Genomic DNA, 24,949 nt, shown 5'->3' with positions numbered 1-24,949 from the left:
AATCACCCCTATCAATCCTCGACTCTGCATTTTTCCCGACTTCCCTGGCACCTGGCCCCGAGTCCCTCTGGGAAAACACAGTGAGCTCAAAACAGTTGCTTGACATTTGTTCAGTGGGTTGGTTGGTTGGTTGGTTTTTGCAGGTTTACTGCTCCGTGAAAGCCCAGCTATATATAAATTGTCCCAATTCAACAGGTCAATCAACAGTATTTAGGAGTTTTGAGTTGTCACCATAATAAAACAATGATCGCAAAAAATTTTAATGGTTTTATTTAAGTCAAACAACAATTGTAGGGATCCTGGGTACGGCTTTTTGGACACAAGCATACAAAATGAACAAAACAAGCATTCGTGTTTCTAGTTTTAAACACTTGAGCTCTACACGTGGAATGCAGATATTTCAAAGAGATTTTCAACAAGGTCAACACAATGCATGAGATAATACACACTGGGTTAGGCCAGTCTTCCCCTCCATCTTCCTACTTAGAAGCCTAAAGCGGCAGGGAGTGTGGGGGGGGCTGATAAGGAGGGGGCATTTTTGCTTTTCCATTTCACAAATGATTGCTCAACACGGACTGGAATACACCAAAAGAAGAAAATAGTCTTTTTTTTTACCTAGGTAAGAAGCTACTACTCTTAAAATGATCACTTCAAGGTAACAGACATCCAAATTGATGTGGTTTTCTTTGAAACCTCATCAGTAAATCATTTCTTGCACAGTAGGTTCGGCATTAACCCTGCATTTAGGATAGGTAGTGTTATGAAGGGCTGGCTGCTGCATACCAACGTCAGTATCAAGGTCTTCGTCAGGAATTAGAGACTGTCCCGGATACCAAGCAGGACAACACTGGCAAAAGAACAAAAAGTGAACTGCAGATAGGTCAAAACAGGCTATATGCACTCTTAGAAAAATGTCTTAAACTGTTACTGGATATGTTGTTAGAAATGCTAGTTTAGAATAGAACACAATGGCATCTTTTCAACACCACACGTTCAAATGGTCTTTACAAGGACGTTGTGTTTCAACGCAACACATTAGACAACATACACATCCTATTAGGGAATCGAACATAATAAACTTGCCATCTGCTGACGGCTCTTTCTACATTTACCATCAGCTCACACAGTTCTCTCTGTTCATCGGATTACTGTCAACAGGTTGAACTGTCATTGCATTAAAAATTTGCAAAATTGTTTGCTGTTACGTGATTTTTAAAGACAGAGATTCTCTTTCGCTTTAAGGGATTTTGTTGAAACCAGAGTTTCTTGAATCCTATTCAAAGAAGTTTTGCTCCCGTGTTATGAGTCCAAGTATTCTGAATCACTCCCCCTTTTCATGCTTTCTGCAAACTTTGTGTTTTTCAAGCTGTAAATTTCAATGGTTATGATAGAAACCAAGCCTCAGTGGGAGAAGCAGTGCCCTTCAGAGTCCTCAAACAAATAAAAGAGTTCACCAACTGATCCCTCATCCAGTTTTGCAGAAATTCCATTCACAGAACTCCTATGCAAATCCGCCAGTTTTACCATATCAAATGACCCAAAGCACACCGCAGGTATCCAGGGGAGACGGTCCACCAGCGCATCTTTAGCTTGATTTTAATGTCAATTTAAGAGACAATCCGGGCTCTGCAGTTCTTAGACAAACTGCCTCACCATTAACTAAAGCTTTTTCAAGTTAATGAACTTTTCATTTTTCACAATTTCGGTACCAAGAGATTTAACCAGGGAAAAGCTCAAAGCTCAGGGTTCAAACTACAGCATGGAAAAATAAAGTATAGACCAAGCACCATCTACTTCCTTTGATCTCTCAAAGATGTCAATACTCCATTCCAGTGAGGGGGTGGGGGGGGGGAGTGGCTCAGCCCGGGAAGGAAACTTCAGCCGAAGGGGGGAAAAAAAGATCTGTTTGGTAGCAATTTCAAAACAAGTTTCCAAACTGCAGAAGGGGCTGTAGCCCCTTTGACTTGCAGAAATTACACATAAGAAAAGAACAGAAAATACTACAAGGCATGCTTATTATTTTAATTGCCCAGGGGTTTCCAATGCAAAGCACGACAACTTAAACGCATATTCCAAATTCTTGCTCCAAAGCCGTCTTCTTTGTGCACTGAAAAGGAGGAAAGACAACCCCATCAATTGTTCTCTGCAGATAAAGGCACTGTTTTGCAGATTTCCCCCCAAATCTGGGCCAGCTTTGCTAATGACCTGCCCACCCACCTGCGCCATTCCCAAGGTGGCCCCCCGGGAACTGCCCCACACCTTCAAGTGCCCAAATGCTGGACAGTGGGCAGCCCCCAAAAGGCTGCCTTTTCGTTTAGCTGTTGGCCTCCACGAAGACGCAACCTGAAAGAATTCTTGCCGCTTATTTTCCTAGGGGAGGCGGGGGTCAACAGCTACACCTTCCTATTGCACTTTTTTTTTGTCCTCCCGAAACACACATCTGAAGGTGAATCTGCAATCTTTTCTGCAGGGAAAAACAAAACAAAACAAAACAAAACAAAACAAAACAAAACAAATAACCCACGAGTTCGAGATCCCAAAGCTACCAGGGGTTCTTTCACCCGCCAGGATTTAGGCAGTTAAGCAAAAGCTGAATGAAAGTTTTCGGGACTGTGACCTTTTTTGCCCCCCCACCTTAGCGTAGGATCACCAGCTGTTCCAGCACACACAAAAGCTGCGACAGTGCCATTTCTCAAAGGCCCACGTTTAAATGAGATATGCCGAAAACGGGGCCCGAGCTGTAGGGTTCGAACGCGCAATGGCCCGTTCTACACGGAAACGGTACCTGCGTGCTCCCCTCCCGGGCCCCGCCATTGTCCTGGAGGAGAAAGCGTCCGCTCAGTAGCATTTTTAGGGGGCTCGGACTGGCTGCGGGCTCCCACCCGCACGAGAACTCAAAATGGCATCCCCCACCCCGGAGGGCCGGGAGGGGAGGTTTTCGGTCGGGACGGGAGGCTGGGGCGGCCTCCAGCGGGCTTCAAGTCCAAGTCCCCTGGGAGCCCCAACCCCCCAGAAGGCTCGCCAACTTCCCACGCCCAGAATGCCCTGGAAGAACTTCTTCGCTTCCGTTTTTTTTCCAGTTTTACGTTCGGCCGCCACGACCTACATTCCCCCGCGAGGCGCTCGGAGCCGAGGAATAACGAGGGAGTTTAAAGCACACAGCAGTTCTGCAGCCCGCAGTCAGCGCTTTGCTGCGCTCCGCGGGGGTTCGCATCCGGCCGCCATGTTCATCACTCGAGAGCCGCCCCAAAACCACCCCCCTTCCCCACACCCCTCTCCTCCCCTCCCTCCCCGCTCCGCCGAGGCCGCGGCGCTGCAAAGCGGCTTTCAACTCTCCCCCCACCCCCCGGCAGCGGGAGCGGCTCGACGGCTGCCGGGTGTGCGCCTGCGCGGGAGAGGGGGCGGAGGGGGGGGCGGCGGGCTTGAAAAGGCCGGAGCGACGGGGAGCGGGGGAGGGGTTGGGGCCCGGGCCGAGCCTACTCTTTCCTCGCAGCGGGTCCCCGCTCCGGCCCCGGCCCGGCTCTCGCACGTGCGCGCTAAAAACCCACTTCAAAGTCTGCTCCCGGCGCGGGGTCGGCCCCCTCCGGGCCGGCCCTCGGACCCTCGCACCCCCGCACACACACACCCCGCCCCCCGCCACGCGGGCCGCCAACCGGGCCCCGGGCCTCACTCCCCTCAGGCCCCAGGCCCTGCGAGGAGAACTGGAGGGCCGAAGCCAGAGGACGCTCGCCTAGGAGGCCCCGCAGCCCGGAGCGGCCTCCCGGCGTCCGAGGGCCTCTCTCCCTTCTCCTACCCCCTCCTTCCTCCCCCCTCCCCCCGCCCCCCCGCGTGGAGAAAATGAATGGAACACAAAGTTTGCGGCCAGCGCTACGCTGTGGCCTTCAGAGCTCACCATTGTTTGGGCTCGTATTGACCCCAGGTCCGGATTAGGCAGCGGCTGATTCCTGCTTTACAGCCCCGCCGGCCTAATGAGGCCGGGAGGCGATGGGGCGCGAAGCGTCCGCGGAACCCCGGCGACCGCCGGCTTACGGCCGCCGAGGGCCCTGTAGGTGGAGGTCAAAGGGTCAGCGGGCCGAGACCGCGAGAGAATTGACCCTAGGAAGCGAGGTCCCCTCCCCCGCGGCCCGAGCCTCGACCGGGACTTGCAAGAGTTTGGTGTGTGCAAGGGACCCTGGGCCTCCCAACGAGGGGCCCGAGCAGCGCGGAGCTGGAGCCCCGACTTCCGAAACGCCTGGCCTCGTCCCGGGGGCAAAGCCTCGAGGGTCAGCCAGCCCGCGAGCAATGCAGCCTAGCTGCCGGCGAGAGAACCCGCCCTTCGAGGCATGGGCACGCCGGTGGCGATTCTTACAGAAACTTGAGTGGCAAGAGGCCCTTCGAGTTTTCTCCTGTTTGGGGGAAGGGGGGAGCAGAGGGTGCCAGGAGCGCAGCGGCAAGGGGACAGCGGGCGGCGAGGGGGGGAGGGGCGAGGAGGTCCTGAGCACAACTTTCCAGGGAGGCTTTGTGAGTGGAGGCGGTCCCTGCTCGCTCTCCAACCTTCGCAGTAGCGGAGACCGACTGCCCGCTTAGCCTGGACCCTGATCTTTAACCTTCCGAGTGGAGGAAGGCCAGACTTCTGTCTGCTGGGAAATAGACACCTCCCCTTTCCCCACCCAACAGTGGCAATCTTAAGCTAAACCACCCATTTTGGAAAAGATAATGGACTTTTAACAAAGGTCTTACCAGGTGCAAGAAGGAAAGTAACAGGTAGATCACTAAGAGCCCAGCTGACGTTCCTGGTTTCCAGCGGATACATCTTTCGGGCTGCGAGGTTTTTTGTTTGGGGAGGGGTGCTTAACTCTTTAAGGTTTTTACTGAAAATTCAAGAATATAAATGTGCACTCCCAGAGCCATATTACAGAAGAAAATCTGTGAAAGGTTTTCTACTAAAATAAACTCTTCCTTGCCAACAAATGACAGGGCGGAGGGCACAAACTATTGGAGAAACATGATGCTACACCGGAATTAAAGGAAATCATGTAAGAGGGGCCAAGCTTTTACTTTGTCTTAATATTGCTTATCGCCATTGTTAATTGGTATCTTCCCCTCTCAGGACACAGCGCTTTACTGTAACATTTTATAGTAGAATAATACCAAGCCTGCTAAGGAAAAAAATCAAAGTCTTCTTTATGTCTCCTGAAGAGATATTTAATATTTTTACTGGTAGGGAGGAGAAGCAAGTTTCTGAGAGTATCCTGCAACCAACCCACCAGTCAACTCCCATTTAAGATTAGGTAAGTTGGGGGTGCAGACGAAATTCATGAAGAGAACAGTAAACTATGGGACCTCAATGTATATTTCAGATGAAAAACACTATTTAGATTTAAGTTGGAAGACATTTAGCACCAACATTATGAACATACACTTCTGCAAACCTGCTGAGCATTTAAAACGGCCTCTGGTTTGAAGTGAAGGAAAAAATCCTGATACAGGAATTTGGTCCAGCATCCGCAATGTCAAGGTCAAGATTGGAATGTCTGGGTAGGAGTGGTGGACTGACCAGGTTACCTGCTCATCACTTGTGAAGTCATCCCAAACTTTCTGTTGATGGTATTCAGGCCCTTGCCTTGTCTACTGGTGGAGGAAAGTGGAAAAAAAAAAAAACATTCTCCACAAACAAAAAATTGCATCCAAAGCAATTTGCAATTAGAAACTGTCAGTAATTGTTGACAAAGGTCAGTAGAAAACTTAGACTGCTTCAACTGTATCCAGGAAATCAAAGTTTCTTTTAATTATCAGAAGTTCTCTAAGCATTTCGATTTAAGGTTGATTTATTTGAACATGAAAAAAAATCAGGCACTAAATACAAAAATGTTATAAATAAGATGTGCCAAGACTTTATTTCTTCAAAAAGAACAATGAACAAAATTCTATAATTCAAAGTGATTATGTATAATACCAAATTGACTGCCACCAAAAACCTAGAGCATTGCTCCTTCAAGAGAAGGAGGTACTTAAGCCTATTCATTACATTTCTAAATTCTTTACAATTCCTATCTCCACCACTCTATTTGCTGATTTGCAAGCTGGTTATTCATGCAGAGATTGGGCTCTCAATATTAAACAGCACCCTAAATTAGTCCAAAAAAAGTCTCTCATACTCTACCCAGTCCAACCCCCCAATATAATAATCAGTTTTTTTCATATAACAACTGTAAAAGAACTGTTTGTCCAAATGAGTTGCTTCGCTGAAGAGTAAATGGATTGTTAATATTTTATCACAAAGCAAACAACCATTTTTCAGTTATTGATTTTAATGGAAACAATGCTCTTGACATCTGTGCCTACAAACCATGAACTTTAAAAATACATCTTTTGCAAATGTTTTTCTCTTTCCATAGTATCATTTCAGAACCGCTGCAGTTATTACACCGCTATAAAAATGTTATGAGTAACTGGTAATTATGAATTGAACTATATACAGCAAAACAAATCAGCCTTTGCCCTTCCGAAACTGTAAATGGACTATGGTTCTTTTAAGAAGCACTTTAACCATAAGTAAGCACGGCTCAACTGGCCTTACTCATCACCACTGTTTCAGACACACGCTTACTTTTGAAAATATATAGATAGCTAGATAGATTTGATAGGCAGATTAGATAAGTCATAGATACAAACATATATATGTATATGGGTGATCTCAACAGAATGCACAGACATGCATCCTGCCACAATGTTCATTTTTATGTAAGGTAATAAAAAACTAAGGGACATAAAACTCATTAGGTTACCTTATGTTTATATATTTAGGGCAGGGGATGATTAAATCCAGCTTCTCAGTCTTTGAAATACAAGATTGAGATGTCATGGCCACTAACTGAACTTATCAGTAATATCTGATTTGCATGCCAAAAATCCAGGACAAACACATTTAAACTCGCAGTTAAACAACCATCTGAGCTACAGATAAAGAAAGGAGGGTCTCCCCCAGATGGAAACGGACACTGTAAGGAATCTACACTGCAATAGAAAAATAATTTAACAATTTAAAAAGGGATCTGAGTGAGTTATAAATACCAACAAACAAGATTTCATTTGCTTACGTCTCCTCTTTGTAGAGGGAGGCTGTTACAAGACAAGAGAAAGGAGTCGGTTCAAAAAACTGTAAATTGTGTTCTTCTTTCAAAACAATAAAATTTAATGCTAAAGCAGTTATAATCAAAAGCTGTACAGCATTTGTTAGAAAACATTTTTTTCCATAAATATTGTTCAGTTCCCGGCACTTGTAGCAATAATTAAATTACAAACGATAAATATGGCATCAATGGATATGTATTTACAAAAAAAAAGTTATTACAAAAGGCAACTGTATACTAAACGTCACAATCTGTGTAGATAGAGTAACATCACATCCTCAGCCTGAAAAAATACTGAACAACAGTTTCGACCCCATTAGACAAAAATACATTCACAAGTGTAATGCTTTGAGGAAAAGTTCAAGACATAACAGGACTTTGGCACGGTTTAAGACTGTGAGAGTTTAAACAATCACCACTAAGGCGGAGAATTTCCATCAGTTTAACATCACCATCACCAACAAGCCTTCTATAACTTCCTCTCAAGAAACAGGACAAGTGTTAAAATGAGCTCAAGGAGTTGAGGAATGGGGTGTGCAGAGAGCAAGAGAAGGGGGAGGAAAAAGCAGTGAAAGAGATTTTTTTTTGAAAAACCTTCAAATGCCAAAACATATTTTCTAATCCTGAGCAAAGGGCATGGCTACTTCTGGATCTCGCCCAAAAACCTTCCTGGACAATTGCAATTAACAAGATGTAACCCTATATATGGCCTCTTGCCTTAAAAAAACTCCATTTCCATCTGATTGGTCTCAGTTTCCTTTTTAAAATGCATTTGGTCCATTCTATGGTTAACAGGGTTTGTGTTTGTGTTTGTCCTCAGACGTACCATTCGTTAAAATTGGGAGGAAGTCCGGGGTTGTGGCTGGTGCTAGTTTGAACTGCAGAAGGGGTTTTAGTGGTATCTTTACTGTTTGCAGAAGCTATAGCGGGTGGAGTGGAAGATTCATAGCCTGAACTGGCAGCAGGGGAGGAATCTGACCCTTGAGATTCATGAACCTAAAATTAACATGTATATATTATAATGAATATAATTCCAACTGGCATTGTGCAAGCAAAAAACAAGAGCAGAATTCGAGCACTGTAAGAGCAAGACCGCCCAGTGACCCACTTAAACGAAAAATGCTGCTGATTTGGGGTTTTTTTTTTGTTGTTTTTAATTTCCATATTACCGATGTCTAGAAAACCCAGAGATGGTCGCCAACACGACAATTTTCAGCCCTAAGACTGGCATTACGGAAAAGGCATACACCGCCCTGTCTTATTCGTGCCCTTTCTCCGCGGATGGAGTGGGATAAGCACTTAGTCTTTGGGGGGCGTGCAAAATACACCCTTCCCGGCCCAGGTTTCCCCAAGCCCGCTTTGGCTTGGGAAAGCAGGTACGGAGAAAGGTGGCCCCGGCGCCCCGGGCGCTGCGAGGTCTCAGACGAGTGCGTGGGAATCAGACCACGCTCCTTGGCCCTATTGTCTGATCTGCATGGCAGCCTAAGAGCGAATGAACCACCCCCCCACCCCCGGGTTCGGCGCGGGTACTCTGGGTTTCCACCGCGGGTTGTGCCGGGGAAGAGGCGGCCACTACAACCTCAAGCCCCGGCGAGCTCGGTTAGAGCTTCCCAGTAAACAACCAATTGTTCCCTCTGCTCCCTCCTCCTCCCCACTGTGCTCTCCCAACTGTGCTCTCCTCCACCCCCCCCCCCGGGTGCCCCAAATGGGTTCAAGGTGTCACCGCTGGAGCAAATCGGATTTAACGTGGAGGATACAGGGTTGGCAGCGCGGGCGCTTCCGTTCCACGGCCCGGTGTCGGGCCGAGTGTTTTATAAACCGCCGACCGCTAATAAAGAGGTAATTACCTTCATGTGCTTGCGCAGGGAGCTCGGGTGCGTGTAGGACTTGTCGCACACTTTGCAGATATAGGGCTTGTCCGAGGTGTGCACATGCATGTGCTTCTTGCGGTCGCTGCTGTTGGCAAAGCGTCTGTCGCAGCCTTCGAATTCACATTTGAACGGTTTCTCACCTGCAAGAGGCAAAAACGCAAAGGGGCAAAAATGTGGTCAGGGCCCGGAGCTTCCTAGGGCCCAGCAGCCGGAGACGGAGCGCCCGGCGGTCTGGCCGGAGAGGGAGCGCCGACTGGGGGGCGGCCGTGGCATCTCGTTCCCCTGGAGAAAAAATGGAAAGCGCTGGTTGAGCCCACTGGGCCGGGGAGTGGTGGTCGGGGCTGGGGTGGGGCAGGGCCGGCCCCGAACCTGCGCGTCCCTTTGTTCTCGCGCAGGATGGGGGAGCCTCGGGCTCCTCCAAACTTTCCCCTAACTTGTGCTTCCATCCCACCCGGCCCGGGGCTCCCAACGCGTGGCCACGCTCCGCCGCCACCTCGGCGATGTAACCCAGCCCGGGCGGGACAATGGACCGCGGACGGGGCAATCCCGTTCAGTTCCTTCTTTGTACCTTTTAACTCGCCTCTTTCAAACGCGGCGGTTTTGCTAAACCAGTATTAAAAAGCACGGGTCGTCGTACTTAACGTTCGAAAAGAGAAAACTATATATAATCCGGGGGCTCTGGACAATTTTACAAGATGTTCGGAACAAGCCACGAAAACTGAGGTGCCTTTTCTACTTTAGCTTTCCTCCCGAAGGGCTGAATTGAACCTGGAACTCCAAATAAAAATAGTTTGACAAAAGTATCAGTCATTTAATTAGGAGATATGCCAATCAAGGGTAAAAAAGAGCGGAAGTAACCGAAAGTTAGTTTTCATTAGCATTTCTATGGTCGCCTTCCCCGAATGTGTGCCGAGAGCTAAGTCGCTTGTAAGCAATCCGCTCTCATCACACTCGGAGTCCCTTCCTCGTAACCCAGAAGAGAGAGACAAAAAGAGGCGGCGCCAGTTTGTTCCTGGGCGCGAGAAGGTTCCAATTAGTTCCTGAGCCCGCGGAGCCGTCCGCAGGGGAAGTTAGAACTGGGCAAAGGCGCCGCGGGGCGGGAAGGGCGAGAGGTGGAGGGACACTGACAGCGCTTCTTTCCCGAACGGCCCCGGCGGGGCGCCGCCCCTCTTTGGTCGCCACCCCTCTCCCTCGCGTGGCTAGTGGGCTTCGTGGCGCGGCGCCCCGGTGAACCCCGCGCCCGCCTGCCTTCCCCCTTACCTGTGTGGGTCCTCTTGTGGATCTTGAGGTTCTCGGAGCGGGCAAAGATCTTCCCGCAGCCCGGGAACGGGCAGGGGAAGGGTTTCTCGCCCGTGTGCACTCGAATGTGGTTGACCAGTTTGTACTTCGCCTTGAAGGACTTGCCCTCGCGAGGGCACTCCTCCCAGTAGCAGACGTGGTTGTTCTGCTCCGGGCCCCCCACATGCTCCATGGTGACATGTGTCACCAGCTCGTGCATGGTGCTGAAGGTCCGGTCGCAGCTCTTCTTGGGCCGGCTCAGCTGAGCCTCGTCGATCCACTTGCACGACAGCTCCTGTTTGATGGGCTGCCGCATATAACGGAAGAAGGCGCCGGGCCCGTGGTGGGCCGCCACGTTCACGCCCATGTTCATGTTCATGGGGCTGTAGTTAGGGAACTGCGCGCCGGCCACGTAGGGGTCCGTGCGCGGGCTGGCCACCGGGCGGTACGGGTCGGCGCGGCCGAAGAGCTCCCCGCGCAGCCCCAGGTGGACCTGGTTGTTGTCCACGTGCCCTGTGGGCGACGGGTGCCCGGCGCCCTGCTCATGCAGCCCGGGGAAGAGCAGGTAGCCGGGAGGCTCGGGAATGCCTGCTGGAGCGTGCAGGCTGCTTGCCGAGCCGGCAAAGAGCCCGTGCTGCCCGCCACCCGAGGCCGCCTCGCCGAGCCCGGAACCGCGCTGGCGGAACAGAAAGTCGCGCGTGGAGTTGAAGGCAGCGGAGGCGGCACCGCCGTAGCTGGGCACCTGACCGGCGTGGTGATGGTGGTGATGGTGGTGGTGGTGATGGCCCAGGGCGTTGGCGTAACCCGAGCCCTGCGGCGTGAACGCAGAGCTCTGGCCCGAAGACAGATCGTGAGCCGCGGCGGGGCTCAGCTTGAAGGCGGCGGCGGCTGCGGCGGCGGCGTGGGGCGAGTCCCCGAAGGGATTCAGCCCCATGCCCGCCGGCTCGCGGTTGGGCATCTCGTGGTGGCGCGGCGCGCCGAAGCTGCCCACTCCCAGCCCGGGGAACTGCGGGCCTCCGTCCAGGAGCATCGTCATGGGTGGGGCGTTCTGGGCACAGGCGATACCGCTGAACTGAGCGAGAGTGCGGGCGAAGGAGGAGATCTCCGAAGAGCCGTAGTCGGCGAGGGGTGGCGGCGGCTGGACACTGCCGGGAGACCCCCAAGGCGGTGCCAGGGGCTGCAACTTTCCGTCGCTGTGAGAGTCTCCTGCAGAGGGATAGGAGGGAGGAGGGGAAGTAGAGGAGCAGGAGGGGGGAGGAGGGGGGAAGAAGGAGCGGGGAGAAGGGAGGAGAAAAGACTCTGGGACTAGATCTGGTTTAACAAACTAACAGGAGCGCACAAAGAAAAATAAGCAAAATAATAAGTGGAGGGCGGAGTTGGCCAATCCGGTCCCGGGCACCCCTCCTCTCCCCGAGAGAGCGCAGCACCGCGGGGTCGGGAGGCTCTCTGGGCGCCGGCCTCCCGGCTGGTCTGCGCTTAGTAGCCGAGCCGGCTCGTGGCCGGCGGGCAGGCAGCGGGCTGGAGGCAGACTCGGTCCTCGCCGCTCGCCGCGCGAGTCCCAGCCTCCTCGCCTCCAGAGTAATGTCCTTGGACTGATAAAGTCAATCACTCACTCCTCTCACATAAACCGAGCGGGAGGCCGCGCGCCGCGCGCCAATGGGGAGCCAGCTGGCCCTCGGTCACCTGACTCCCGGCCCCGCAGCCCATTGGCCGCCGCCACGCTGATTGGCAGCGCGGAGCGGGGAACATGGCAGCCGCAGCCGAGCGACCGCCGCTGATTGGGCCGTGGCGGGGCGCCTGGCAGGTGAGGCGGAGGCGGCGGCCCGGCGCCCGCGAGTGGGCTCCGCGGAGCTTGCGCTGCTGTGGGGAACCGGAGCCAGGCTGGAGTCAGCGGCCGGCGGGGCGGAGCCGGGCCTCTCCCCGGCTTCCCTCCTGCCCGAAGCGGGCAGGCACCCCTCACGCGCTGTACCCGCTTTGGCCAAACGCACTCTTTGCCCCTCGGGGATCGTTCCCACCGTCGGCGCGGCGCTGGCCGTCCAGCCCCGCTTGGGCCCCCGTCGCCTCACCAGCCGGAGAAAGCGCCCTCTCGGCGGCCGCTGGGCGCCGATCCTAGGAGGAGCGTAGCCGTTCCGGTTCGCGGTCCATGAGCCGCGTCCTCCCCACACGCCACCCTGGGCCCTGATGGCCCCGAGAGTACGGACCCGGGCTGGCCAGCTCGCCGTCCGGGCCCCGAGCTGCTGCTGGCCGTCCGAGGCCCAGACGAGGAGAAACGGTTACAGTTAGAGCCGATTTCGCTTAACTTCCGTCTGAGCCAAGCGCTGGCTCTTCAGTGAGTGAGTGGTGGCTCTACGCGCCGCTGCCCCTGCCCCCCCCCCCCCGCCATATGACACACAGCCGCAGCTCAGCAAACATGTAACACAGTAAACGCGAGCACGTAGCTGGGAACACTCACGCAGCAGTTAACAACTCGCAGAGCAAAACAGAGGAGTAAGCACACACAACCCAGTAGGACAACAAGCTACACACAGAACAGTAAAAACACAGGCACATAAAAAACCGAACACACAACAAGAGTAAATACACGCACAGAATACACTTAGCCTGCGCACACAACATACGCACACAACGCACTGAACGCACTACACACACACTGGATCCGCGCGGTTTCCAACCCAAGGGGTAATCGGCTCTGAATTCTCAACATTTTCAAAAGCAAAAGTTGCGGGGGGGGGGGAGGGTAGGCAGGAATGGGAACTGTGAGGTGGACTTTTCTTCCCTCTGAACGGCCAAGGCTTTGCTCTCTTCTACTCCTACCCAGAGAAGCACGTAGTGACCTCAGGGAATTCTCACCCCTTGAGGATTTACTTTCCAGAGTTGTGTGTTGAATCACATGCCCCCCCCCCCCCCGCCCCCGCCTGGTGCTAGGTCTTTCTAGACTTAATGGCCAGGTTCAGACAGGGCCATAAATCCACTCATTTTTTGGTCCGGCAGGGCATTTGCAAAGAATGCTAGAGAGTGGGAGTGGAAAGAAAAGGCCCACAGAAAGATGACTGTGATTGTCACATCCCGAACAGGGCTGAGCCCCCAAAGTCTGTGCCTTGAGTCAGCCTCACAGCCTGGCCGCCATCTCTCTGTAGGAAACAGAACATCTGATCAAGTTCAGAGGCGCTTGGAGAGACAGCCTCAAGCAGCGCTTTATAACCGCAGCCTTTCACTTCCTGCCTGCCCCCCAATCCGCCTGGCCAGGCCCAGACTTCACCTTCTTTCTTTGCCATTTTGCTGGGGGGGGGACCCTGGCGGGTAGCACACTTACTGTAGTCACCCCCTCCCATCAAACTCGCCCCAATTCTCCCTCTCCATCCACAGCTCTCTCCCCAGGTTGGAAGGTGAGTTCACGACTGACTTAAATGATTACATCTTCTGAAAATAGGCTCTCCAAGAACAGTTTCAATGTCGCTCAGCAGAAGGTTTCTTTGCGGGAGGGGGGGGGTGCTCAGAGAAGAACAAATATGCCTAAATCATGCAAATGAATTCCCTGGAGTCAGGTTTACAAAAAGGGAGGATTGCTTTGCTTTCTTTCCCCCTTTCTTTTCACTTTGCCCCTTCTATCCTTCCTTCCCTCCACCTCTCTTCACCTCCCACCGACCCCCGCGGACCCTGGGCTTGGAGTTGCATAGAAAAAGTTTGGATTTCCTCCCGTCGCCCGTGCAGAGGAGAGCGGTTCTCGAGGCTCGGGCTGGGGGTGAGGGAGTGGGTGGCTGTCAGGCCCTCGCACGGCCAGCGCTGGTGCAAGTGTTTGCGGAGAGCCGGGCCAGGTAACCCACCCTCCCCACCCCACCCCGAGAACCTGGGACCTGGCGTGTTGGGGAGTTAGGGCGGGCAGCGAGGCGAGGGGCCGAGGGAGGAAGGCGGCGAAGGGAGCCCAGCCGGCCCCTTTCGGGGGGAGGGGTCCTGGGCACAGGGCAGGGGGATGTTGCGGCTGCTGACCTACCCGGTGCCCAGTGTCCGTTTTGATATGGCCACATTCCGATAATTAATTGCCTCCAGCACGTGCTCTGTAGTCCCTGGAACAAAAAGGCATAATTCAATTAGATCATCAACCGAGAAGTGGGGAGGGGGGATGCTTGTTAAGGGGCCGACCTGAGGCGGTTCAGCCAGGCCAAAACCCCGGGCGGTGGAGCCCTTCCTGGGACAGCCCGGCCCAGTCCGAGTGTGCGACTCTGAGGGGGTGTCGTTGCTCTGGGAGGCGCAGGGTCCCCAGATGGCCCCGCGAGGATGAGGCTGTGGGCTTTGTGAACAGCAGGACAGAGGCAGACCATTTCGGGTTCTATTTGGGGTTGGTTTCGGTGGAGGTTTCCTTTTTGGGAGGGGGAACCTTGGCCCTCGAAACAGATAGAAGGCAAAATATCTCCAGAGACAGCAAGTTTACCGCCTATGAAAACAAAGCCCCCTCCCCCAAAGCCAACCACTCCCGTTAGGCAGTCAGAGTAATAATGATACAGCGAAGTCAACCTGATTACCTGCCACCCTCACCCCGCAACTGGCTTTTCGGAGGAGACCCCGGGAAGGACTTCGGGGCACCGAGGGCTTTGGGGAGCTGTGTCTAAAAGTGCAGTGGTGACCGAAAAAGAAAAGCAAAGAAAAGTTTTGCCTGCACTCAGGCTGGAGAGGGAAGGCAAGAGTTCTCGTCCCCTCGTTTCTCAGGTGGAGAAAGGAATCGCCGGGCTGGCCCGAGGCAGGGCAGCTGGAACCCAGGGGTCGTGGGTCTTATTTTACGCAATAACCGAGGCTCCTCCGGCAGTGTTGGCTTACTGGGGTTTACATGTGTATTAGGCAGCGTAAATTAACCAATAAATCTCTTTTATGCGTCCCCCAGTTGTATGTGGTCTGGTCTAAATATCCACATGTCTGTACGGATAGGAAATAGAATGGGATCCGTTCCCTCACACTGAGTTCAAACAGTAAATAGGAAAAAGATTTATTCTCATGCCCAAATCTGAAGCAATAAATAAAATCAGTGAAACTGGTCATTGCCAAACAAGCAAAGCTTTTGAGCCTGAATTTTAGGATCCATCTTAGAGAAGCAGGAGGGAAAGAGAACGTCCGGACATGGGGTGGCGGGTAGGGGCGAACTGATTATTCCGCACACCCCAGACCCCACTCTGCATCACTTTTTTCCTCACTCCAGCCTCCTCCAGAAAACAAAACATGTACAGCACGTCGTGCTATCGGGCAGGATTTCTTTCAAAACACATTTTCTGTGGCGGACATGAAATTATCCTAAGTCGGAGACCTAGCAATTTTCAAGTCCAAAGGAAACACTGCGGTCTTTTCTTCTGTTTTGTATTTAGAAAAGACTTGCAATCTAACACTCGCAACATTTTAAAGACCCTTTAAACCCAGCAAGCGGATTTCCGTTCTGCCAATGCTTCCTGATTTATTTCAATAAATGAATCTTTGAATCCAGGAAGGGAATTATTCCAAGACGCTGAATTTGGTGCCCCTGCCTCTTCCTACTGGAGTACAAGAGTGTTTCACGTTGAAACATGTCCTTGAAACTCACCATTATTCACGATTTTTTTCCCCTGGTAAACGACACTTTCTTTACATAAATCCACACCCTCTTCAGAGTCCCAGATCTTTTTAAAAGAAAAACTGCACGTCTCGATAAAAATTGAAGGGCGAGAAAGCTGGGAAAGGAATGCGTTTTTAACTCCTCTTTATTTTTATGCTAAGATAAAAGCTCTTAATTGGCTTCAGGGGCCGAGCTCAACTATCGATCTCCCGAGCCCCGGGACCTGCGGACATACTCGCCAACCGCTCATTTGGGCTGCAGATTTGATTGGCCACATTAGAGTTTTCACCACACTCCCATCATTCGACACATATTTTACAAGCCCTCCAGTGCCCTGAAAATACAATATAGAGTGAGCAAATAGATATTGTTAATCAGCCCTTTAAAAAAATCTGTTTTGCCTTTGTCCTCCATTCCAAGACACATCGCTGACCAATGTAATGAAATGCAAACCAGACGCGAACGACACATTTTCATTGTACTTGTCAATCAAGGCTGTGCGGGATATATATTCGAACTTCAGAGATTCAGGCTAAAGTAAATAGGATTGAACCTGGAGAAAGAAGGCAGGGAACTGAACTAGAGCGATCAGAATCCAGTCTGGGATTATGAGGAGAGCCCCAGGAATACAGGAAATGGAGTGAAGCTGTGGGCAGCGGGCAGTGTTCTCTCTCCGAGTCTGGGAGCAGGGCTCATAGTGAGCGGTGGTCGCAGCCCACCAGGTCCTGCTGCCGGCATCTTTACTGCTCTGGGGGTGCCTAGATGTGGGCCTCCAGGCTCTAAGGCACACTGGCAGTGGCTCTGAGTGCCAGAAGGACAAGTCCCATTGGAAGAGGGCTTCCCCTTCAAGATCAGAACCACTTGTAGGTGGGGAGTACCCAGGCAGAGGCCCATAGACAATGCTGCATTTGATTAGTGTCTACGCATCCTGCAAACCTTGCCTGACGTTCTGGAGCACAGGCGGACCCTAAGTTCCTTCCAGCAGCCAAATGCTCCATTCGTTCTGAAATGTAAATGATCTCGGCTGAAAATAAAGGGGCTAGACTATGCTGAGGTATTGGCTTAATTTCTCTGCTTTGGGGACAGGATCCTGATTCCAAAGTGACCAGAGGGGTGGGTACCTCTGGGCCAATTCAAGGATTCTGGCAGTGAGTCTCAGCTGTGCTGCTTAGGTCTGGGGCTCCATTCCCCTAGCCCAGGCCCTGTCCACCATTCCCTCTTCCTCCTTCCCTCCTCCCTGGGGGCAGAGGCTACAGTAGCCCCAATGATCTTCTCTTTGGCCCACACTGAGAGGGTGCCTCCCAGCCACCTAAAAAAAAAAAATGCTGTCCCCAGCCCATTCAACTCCCAAGGAGCTCCATACAGTTCAGGAAGGGCATTTTGTAAATTCGAATTGCCCTGAGTTTTTGCATTGAGTTTAGAGTCACTCATGAAGTCCTTTCCTAGTGAGAGGATGGGAGGAAAGTTCTTTGATATTAAAACAAAGCACAGCTCCCTCTTCCCCTTTTCTTTCCTCACCTCCAAACAAGACAGAGTGGGGGTAAATGAGACTAACTTCTAGTCTGAATGTGATTTGGCAACCGGCAAGCCAAACCGAACCTGTGGCCTGGGTTGCATCTGCATGGCCTCTGGAGGGAAGGTGTGTGTGTTTGTGCTTTAATTCTTCAAGGAGTCAGAAGCAGAAAAAGGAGGAGAAAGGGGTGAGGAAGATTATGCTTCCGGGACTGAACGTGATCCACAAGGCCTGAAGTATTTCCATCTGACCCCCTACAGAAAAAGTTTGCGGATCCCTGGAGTAGCTGGGCTGCAGCCATCACCTAAGCTCGGTTTCCTTCTTTCTTTTTCTTTCTTTCTTTTCTTTTTAAGATTTTGTTTTTAAGTAAACCCACACTCAACGCGGGGCTCGAACTCAGAACCCCAGAGAAAAAGCAAGAGTCGCCCGCTCCGCCAGATGAGCCAGCCAGGTGCCATGAGGCTAGGTATTCTTAACTGGGGGCTTGGGGGGGCATCCACCAGCACTCTCCAGTTTTTTCAAGCTTCATTTTATAGGACATGATTTTTTTTTTTTCCTCCAGCCCCACACCTCATTGATTTCCAGGGAGAACTCTGGCTTTGGAGAAAGGCGGAAAGTAAAGAGCCTAGGGAGGGCCAGCCCAGAGAGCCAGAGGGGACAAGGAGAGAGGAGAGAGGGAAAAGAGTTGTGAATATCTCAATCAGTGACTAGCTGACCTCTGACCCTGAGGGTGGTTTTATTGTCTTTCTTCTTTGGCTTGGGATAGTACTTTATTGACCCTTTCTGCGTGACTGAGCCCTGAGGGGCAACCGCAGCCCCCAAACTAAGCAAAGCATGTGAGTCCCGGCTAAGGCTGATGAGCAGCCTGCCTTCAGGAAGCCCAAGGGAAGTGACCCCAATTCCCCAGGCCTGAGGGGCTTTGAGGAACAGAGAGGTCACCTCTCCACCAATTCAGCTGTCCCTCCTCAGTAAGGGCCTGGAACTCCCCCCCCCCACTTCTCTTCTCCCCCCAAAACCCCCTCCCTGTCTCCCACAGAAAACTGCCATCAGCCAGTAACTTGGACAGGGGTTTTTAGGTTCCCTCTCTGAACGCCCCTCCTTCCAGTTTTTTTTTTTTAATTGAAAGAGAGAGAGTGCGCACGCGCACGCACGTGCAAGCATGCAGGGGGAGGGGCAGAGGGAGAGGGAGCCAGAGAATCCCAAGCAGGCTTGATCTCATGACCCTGACATCATGACCTGAGCCAAAATCAAGAGTTGGATGTTCAACCAACTGAGCTCCCCCAGCACCCCTGAATGCCCTCTCCTTTAAGATATAAAAGCAGGTTAATATAAAGATCCTAAGGTGCTCCCAGCAGCCCAGTTGTCCAGCTACTGCCTTAGTTTTTCCTCATTTTTTTTTAAGTTTGCTCCATGCCCAGCGTAGAGCTCGAACTCATAAGCTTGAGATCATGAGTTGTTTCCCCGGCATTGCATGCTCTGTGGACTGAACCAGTCAGGCTTGTCCTCTTAGCTGTGTCTGTCCCTCTCCCGCCTGAACTCTGGCCAGATGGATGTTACTAAGTGTCACCTTTAAAAGTTACACTTCCCACTGCTCTCAGTCTTGGGTCCTCAGACTCCACTTCGGCCCATGACACTTGACCTTTCGAACTTGGCACAGGCTGGCAAACAGACCAAAATGTTCCTCCAGATGTAAGGAGGGTTGCCAGATTTAGCACATAAATCTGGGAGGCTCAGGTAAATTTGAGTTTCAAATGAACACAAATTTTTTAGGAAGATTTATTTATTTATTTGAGAGAGAGAGCACAGGGAGTGGGGAGCAGAGGTAGAGGGAGAGAGATTTCTTAAGCAGACTCCGTGTTGAGCACCGAGCCCAAGGAGGGCCTCCATGCTGGGCTTGACCCCACGACCTTGAGATCATGACCTAAGCTGAGATCATGACCTGAGCTGAAATCAAGAGTCAGATGTTGGGGCACCTGGGTGGCTCAGTGGGTTAACCTTCTGCCTTCAGCTCAGGTCACAAACCCAGGGTCATGAACCCAGGGTCCTGGGATCCAGCTGGGCATCAGGCTCTCTGCTCAGCAGGGAGCCTGCTTCCCCCCTCTCTCTCTGCTGCTGCTCTGCCTACGTGTGATCTCTCTCTCTCTGTGTCAAATAAATAAATAAATTTTTTTTTAAAAAAAGTCAGATGCTTAGCTGACTAAACCACCCAAGTGCCCCAAAGATTTTTTTTTTAGTATAAATATGTCCCAAATATTGCATGGGAGGTATGTATGTGAAAAGAATATTTGACGTTTATTTGAAATTTGAATTTAACTGGACCTTCTTTATCTTATCTGGTAACCCTACAATTGAGGAGTTTGGCCTAAATGAGCCTAGATGGGCTAAACTGTCTCCCAACGGACATGTGGCCTTACAAGGTGTTACATGAGCTGGACAGTGGAGAAAGTGGCATTTCCTGCACCTTGGGTTTTTCAGGTGCCATTTGGGGAAAATCAACTTGGGAATCGGGTGACCCCAGTAAGGCCAAGAAAGGAAGGCACGCCCAAGAAAGGCTCTGGGTGACATTCCCATTCCAGCTCACTGAGGGGGCTAGGGGCCCCTTCTCTTCAAGAGGGCCAGCCAGGAGCTATCTTGGTGAGACTGTGGCGGGTGACATAAAATTTAAAGTGAGCCACTTGGGGCACCTGGGTGGCTCAGTGGGTCCTAGGATAGAGCCCGGTTAAGCTGGGGAGTCTGCTGCGCCCTCTTCCTCTGCCCCTCCCCTCCCCGCCTCATGTGCTCTCTCTCACACACTTCCTCTCTCAAATAAGTAAGTAAAATCTTAAAATAAATAAATAAAATTTATTTTATAAAATAAAAATTAATAAAATACATTAATAAAACGAGCCTCTCCTGGCCCTGCCTTGAGAATCAGCTCTTGGAAGGTTGGGAGGGGGCAACAGACCTCAGGGAGGGGCGCCTGGGTGGCTCAGTGGGTTAAGCCTCTGCATTTGGCTAGGGTCATGATCTCAGGGTCCTGGGATCGAGCCCCGCATCAGGCTCTCTGCTCAGGGGAGTCTCCCCCCACCCCAACCTGCCTCTCTGCCTCCTTATGATGTCTCTCTGTTAAACAAATAAACAAAATCTTAAAAAAAAAAAAAACAGATCTCAGGGATTACTGCCCCCTCCCAACCTGGCATCCCCTCACGCACAAGGCCCAGGACGCCTGACTGTTGAAGACCCGTGCGCTGGGGCCCTTGAAACCCCGTGCGCCGCAGGCCTCGCAGTACAGTGAGCGGACCTATCGCTGCCGCAGCAGCACCTCATTTTCTCAGCCTGCGGTCACCCCGGGGCCCCTTCCCTTCTTCCAACTGGCTCCCAAGACGTCGCACCTTATCCTCCCTCCCCCTTTCTCTCTGTTTCCCAGGCGGTCCTTCCAGTATGGAAAAGCCTGATTTGCGCAAGAACACCCCCGGGGGGCCCTCGAGGGCCACCCTCTCTGCCTAGCCCTGTCCCTCCCCGGACCCCGACCTCAACACAGGTGCCGCAGTCAACGCCGACTGGGTAGAAGCCCCTCTGGCCGCCGTTGAGAGCTAAAAGTCAAGTTCTCTTCAGGACCAAGGGCCTTATGAAGCCCATTTTATCAGCCGACGACCGTTCAACCGTTTCGCTCTCCTGCTTCTCTGCCCATCACACATTTCTGGACACATGTTCTCATCTAGCTGGTCAATGGAGGGGAAAACGCGGCCTAGAACACCTTTTTTGCTACTCCCTCAGCGCTAGTACCAAGGGCCAAAACTATCCTCCGCTCAGCGGCTTCGAGAACGCTCCAGAAGGCCCCTCCACCCGGCCCCACCCCATCCCCTAGATAGCCCTGTCTGACTTTACCAAAAGCTCCCTGATTTTATTTCTCACCTTTCTTTCCCTCCTTCTTCCCGGACGGGTTTCCTGAAGCCAGAGGAGCCTCCACTGAAGCCAGCGACCCCCGCTTGGTGGCTTAGATATAGCCCTTAACCACTGAGAGGAGGGGCACACACCTGCCTGTCCTCCCCCATGTTCTAGTACGCCCCCTAGGTGTGGAGGAGAATCCTTTTTCCTTGTGCATACCCTTCAAGGCTCTAACTCTGGCGCCATCTCTTATTCTTGTAGCTCTGAATTAGAGAGTTAAATTGCAATCTATGGTATTGTTTTTCAACCCGCACACCGCCTCAGATCTGGGAGAGGACGGAGTAGCCCTCTTCTCCAGAAGTACGTGAAGCCCCAGCTTCCCAGGGGAGGAGCCGACTGGAGTAGCTCAATATCTGGAGCCTCTTGGCTCCCACCCTGCGACCATCCTGGGCTTACATTCTCGGCCCTGGCATCACTACCCAGGGGGAAGATAACACTAAGTGGGTGTGCTTTGATGGTGAGCTTGAGGTCTCCACTGCAGACTCCTAGCCCTATGCGTTCCCTTTGCCCACAACGTGAGGAAAACCTCACCTTCAACTCCAGCCTCACTCTCTCCTTTCTAGAAAGGAAACCTTGCCATACCCTGCTCTAAGGTGGAAGAAATCAAGGGCTGCTTCTTCTTCTTTTTTTATATTAGGTACAAGCTTTATTTTATTTTATTGAAGATTTTATTTATCTATTAGAGAGAGAGAGACAGAGCACAAGCAGGGGGAGCAGCAGCCAGAGGGAGAAGCAGGCTCCCCGCTGAGCAAGGAGCCCCAGACTCGGGACTCAATCCCAGGACCCCAGGACCATGACCTGTGCTGAAGGCAGACGTTTAACTGACTGAGCCACCCAGGTGCCCCAGAAATCAAGGGCTTCTGGTCAAGAAATGGTTTGCTCCTACGACTGGTCCTATGGGGTTTAGTCCAACTTAAGAGCTACACTGCAGCTGTTATAGAACAAAATCTTGACTGGAAGACAGTGAGGGATGGAGTCAGTCGAAGAGAAAGGCTGTTCTAATCCCGTTTCTGTCCATTTCACCCAGCCCAGTCTTGACCTCCTTCCAAAAGACAGCAGAGGGGGATGGGGGTGACTTTATTTGCTGTCCCCCTCCACCCCTCCCCCTAGATAGACTCCCCAGGACTGATGGGGGGAACGATATGCCCCTCGGGTCCTAGATAATTACAAGGAACAGTGCTGTCCGGGGAATATGCAATTTGTTTCAGGTTCCGGGGACATCTCTTCCAAGTTACAGAAGGCAGAGAGAGATGGGGACAAGTGGTGGCAGCTCAAGCCGCAGCATAATTTGAAACTTTTTTTTTCTTTTTTTTCCCTAGGAAAGAACTTTTGTTTTTATAGAACCAATATGGTTTCACTCTACCCAGAAGATGTATACAGTATACAGTTCGCCTGCTAAGTGCAAGACACAGCCTTAGGTGTTGGGGGGCGCGGTACAAGAATTAGGGGTATAGGACTTGAACATGAAGTAGCAAAACAGCTTAACACCCTGAACAGAAATGGCAGGATTTGAAGTCTTAGAACAGACCTTTCACGAATGTGACACTGATCACTTGAGAGTTGGGGGTAGCTAGCAGAGCTTCTTTATTTGCTGAAATGAATACCCAGATGGAACTTTTCCAGAGGAGGTTATCCTTTTGTGAGGAAAAAAGAAATCAGCTTGAGTCCCTTATTTTTCCAGTTCTGGGAGTGGCTTCTTCCATTTTATTTTCTTTTTGTCCTCTTCTGCAATTTTTGCCTTCAGGATCAGGGTCTCCCTTTAGTATTACTTACATTCTGGGCCCTCTAAAACAATTTTAAAGATTACTTGGTAACAATGGGAGGCTTATTATTATTCCTTATTGCTCAATTCCACAACTCCCCGAAATACACACGTACACACACACACACACACACACACACACACACACACAACTAGCTATGGGATAGTGCTTTATAGCTCAGTTCCATACAAGCACTTAATTTCTCAAGTTATGTTGTCATTCTACAGGTTGGTAGGTCCAAATCATGATTTGGGGTATAAGGTCAAAAAAGTTGGATGGCAAACCACTCTGGAAACTGGTTTGGCCCTACTTTGACATCAAATATATCACTTAATCTTTGCTGATTGTTTTTACAGTGTAGGTCCCCAACAAGCAATTTAATGAAAGAAAAAGAAAAAGAACCTTTGGAGGACAGTACAATGGGGAAAACATACTGTGCCCCTGCACTATAATACTGAACCTTCTCATTCATAGAAACTACGTATTTAATGAATCATTTTGATGATTATCAAATGATCTTTGCACTTGTTTTAAAAGTTCCAGCCAAACCCCTCATACACCGTTACATGGAGAGAATATGCAGGATTTAAAAAGGAGTCCATTTTGAAGACCACAAATTTCAGACAAATCCCAATTTTTAAACGCCAGTCCCTAAAAATATTTGGTGGGAGAAGGAGTGGGTCTTTCCCTTTCCCGAAGAGAGGCAACACTGCAGACCTCTTTGTATAAACAGGTGACAGAGGTCTCCCACAGCTCACCCCTGCCTTCTGTCTCCTGTCCTAGAGTGGAAAGATGTCAGAAGGAAATTTTCCTTGGAGAAAGGAGGCATCCCAGCCATGTGGTGGCTGGCCTCTGCCCCCATCCCAGCTCCCAGGACGAAGCCCTTGACTTCCACTTCCAGTTTCAGGAGAAGGATCAAAATCGAGGTGTTAGAGCTAGTCCACCAGCTTAGTGGGTTAGGTTCTGGGGGGCGCCTCTTAGGTCCCTCCTTCCCTCCCCGGACTCCACAGGTTTCTATTTTGAGTTTTCTCATCTCACCAGCAGCATGAACAAACAATGCCCTGTGAGGTTAAGGCCTCGTCCAACAAGCCTGCCCTCACTACCTACCAGCCAGGGCGGCAAAGATGGATACACCAGCAGCTGGGGCTGTCCGTGCGCAGGGCTCCAGGGCTGGGCTGGGGCTGAGGCTGAGGCCGGGCGGGTGGCCTGTGTGGCAGGGACAGGGTGGCTAGTGTGTGTGTGGGGGGGTGAAGGCTGCAGAGCTTCCCCCACAAAGTAAGCGCTCAGTGTGTGTGTGTGGAAGAAAAGGCCTTGCCTGGGCTCACAGCACATCCGACCATCAGCTTCTCCCTCGCCTTTCTGGAGGCGCCACTTATGACAGCGCCTGGGGCGCCCGCGCTTTCACAGAGCAGATGCTGGCGAAGTGTCCCCTTCCTGTTGGTCAGGAATCAGAGGATCCGCTCCTTTGGGACCCGGGGAGGGCGAGGTAGCCGGAAGTCGAAGCCCAAAGCCGGGGAGTGAGCAGAGCCCCTTGGAGCTCACCGGGTGCCTGTCGCGCCCCTCCCGCCACCAGCCTGGGGACCCGAGAGGGCGGGGGTGGGCGAGGAGGGACGTCGGCTGCAGGCGGGGGCGCAGTGGGGGGAGACCGAAGGGGAGGGGATTGGAGGCTGGCGCCAAGCCCAAGCTTCTAGGACGGCCTCCGTTCCCTTCGGTTCCCTAGGGGGGAACCTCCTCCCCTTCCTCTCCTCCTCCTCCTCCCTCCCCTCTGCCTCCGTGGGGCGCTCGGGGCCCGCGGCTTCCCGAAGCCCGGGAGCCCCAGCCTGCTGCTCGAGGCCCCAAGGGCAAAGGGGGCCTGCGAGCTTGGCTCTGGGGCCGGCCAACCCTTCCGTTTTTCCTAAAGGGAGCGAAGG

At 51.8% G+C, this 24,949-nt stretch overlaps 1 protein-coding gene across 3 annotated transcripts in view; it reads right to left on the bottom strand.

The window, feature by feature from the left end:
* Positions 1-271: 271 nt before the first annotated feature.
* Positions 272-24,949, bottom strand: part of ZIC3 (Zic family member 3) — an 85,537-nt gene continuing 60,859 nt past the window's right edge. The window contains exons 1-5 of one of the 3 annotated variants that reach the window (XM_032331454.1): positions 21,244-21,285; positions 14,253-14,325; positions 10,244-11,467; positions 8,960-9,123; positions 7,702-8,108 (exon numbers count right to left, since the gene is read on the bottom strand). In XM_032331454.1, the coding sequence (XP_032187345.1) occupies positions 7,929-8,108; positions 8,960-9,123; positions 10,244-11,467; positions 14,253-14,286 (1,602 nt within the window). In that variant the 5' untranslated portion in view covers positions 14,287-14,325; positions 21,244-21,285 and the 3' untranslated portion in view covers positions 7,702-7,928. Of the gene's footprint in view, positions 848-7,701; positions 8,109-8,959; positions 9,124-10,243; positions 11,468-14,252; positions 14,326-21,243; positions 21,286-24,949 lie in introns of those variants that run through there. The other 2 variants (XM_032331453.1, XM_032331451.1) reach the window with 2 other exon arrangements.

Source organism: Mustela erminea, chromosome X, assembly GCF_009829155.1.
Source record: "Mustela erminea isolate mMusErm1 chromosome X, mMusErm1.Pri, whole genome shotgun sequence".
In the NCBI taxonomy this organism is placed as follows: Eukaryota; Metazoa; Chordata; class Mammalia; order Carnivora; family Mustelidae; genus Mustela; species Mustela erminea.
Note: the sequence above shows the minus strand (reverse complement) of the source record. Positions and strands in the feature narration are given on the sequence as shown.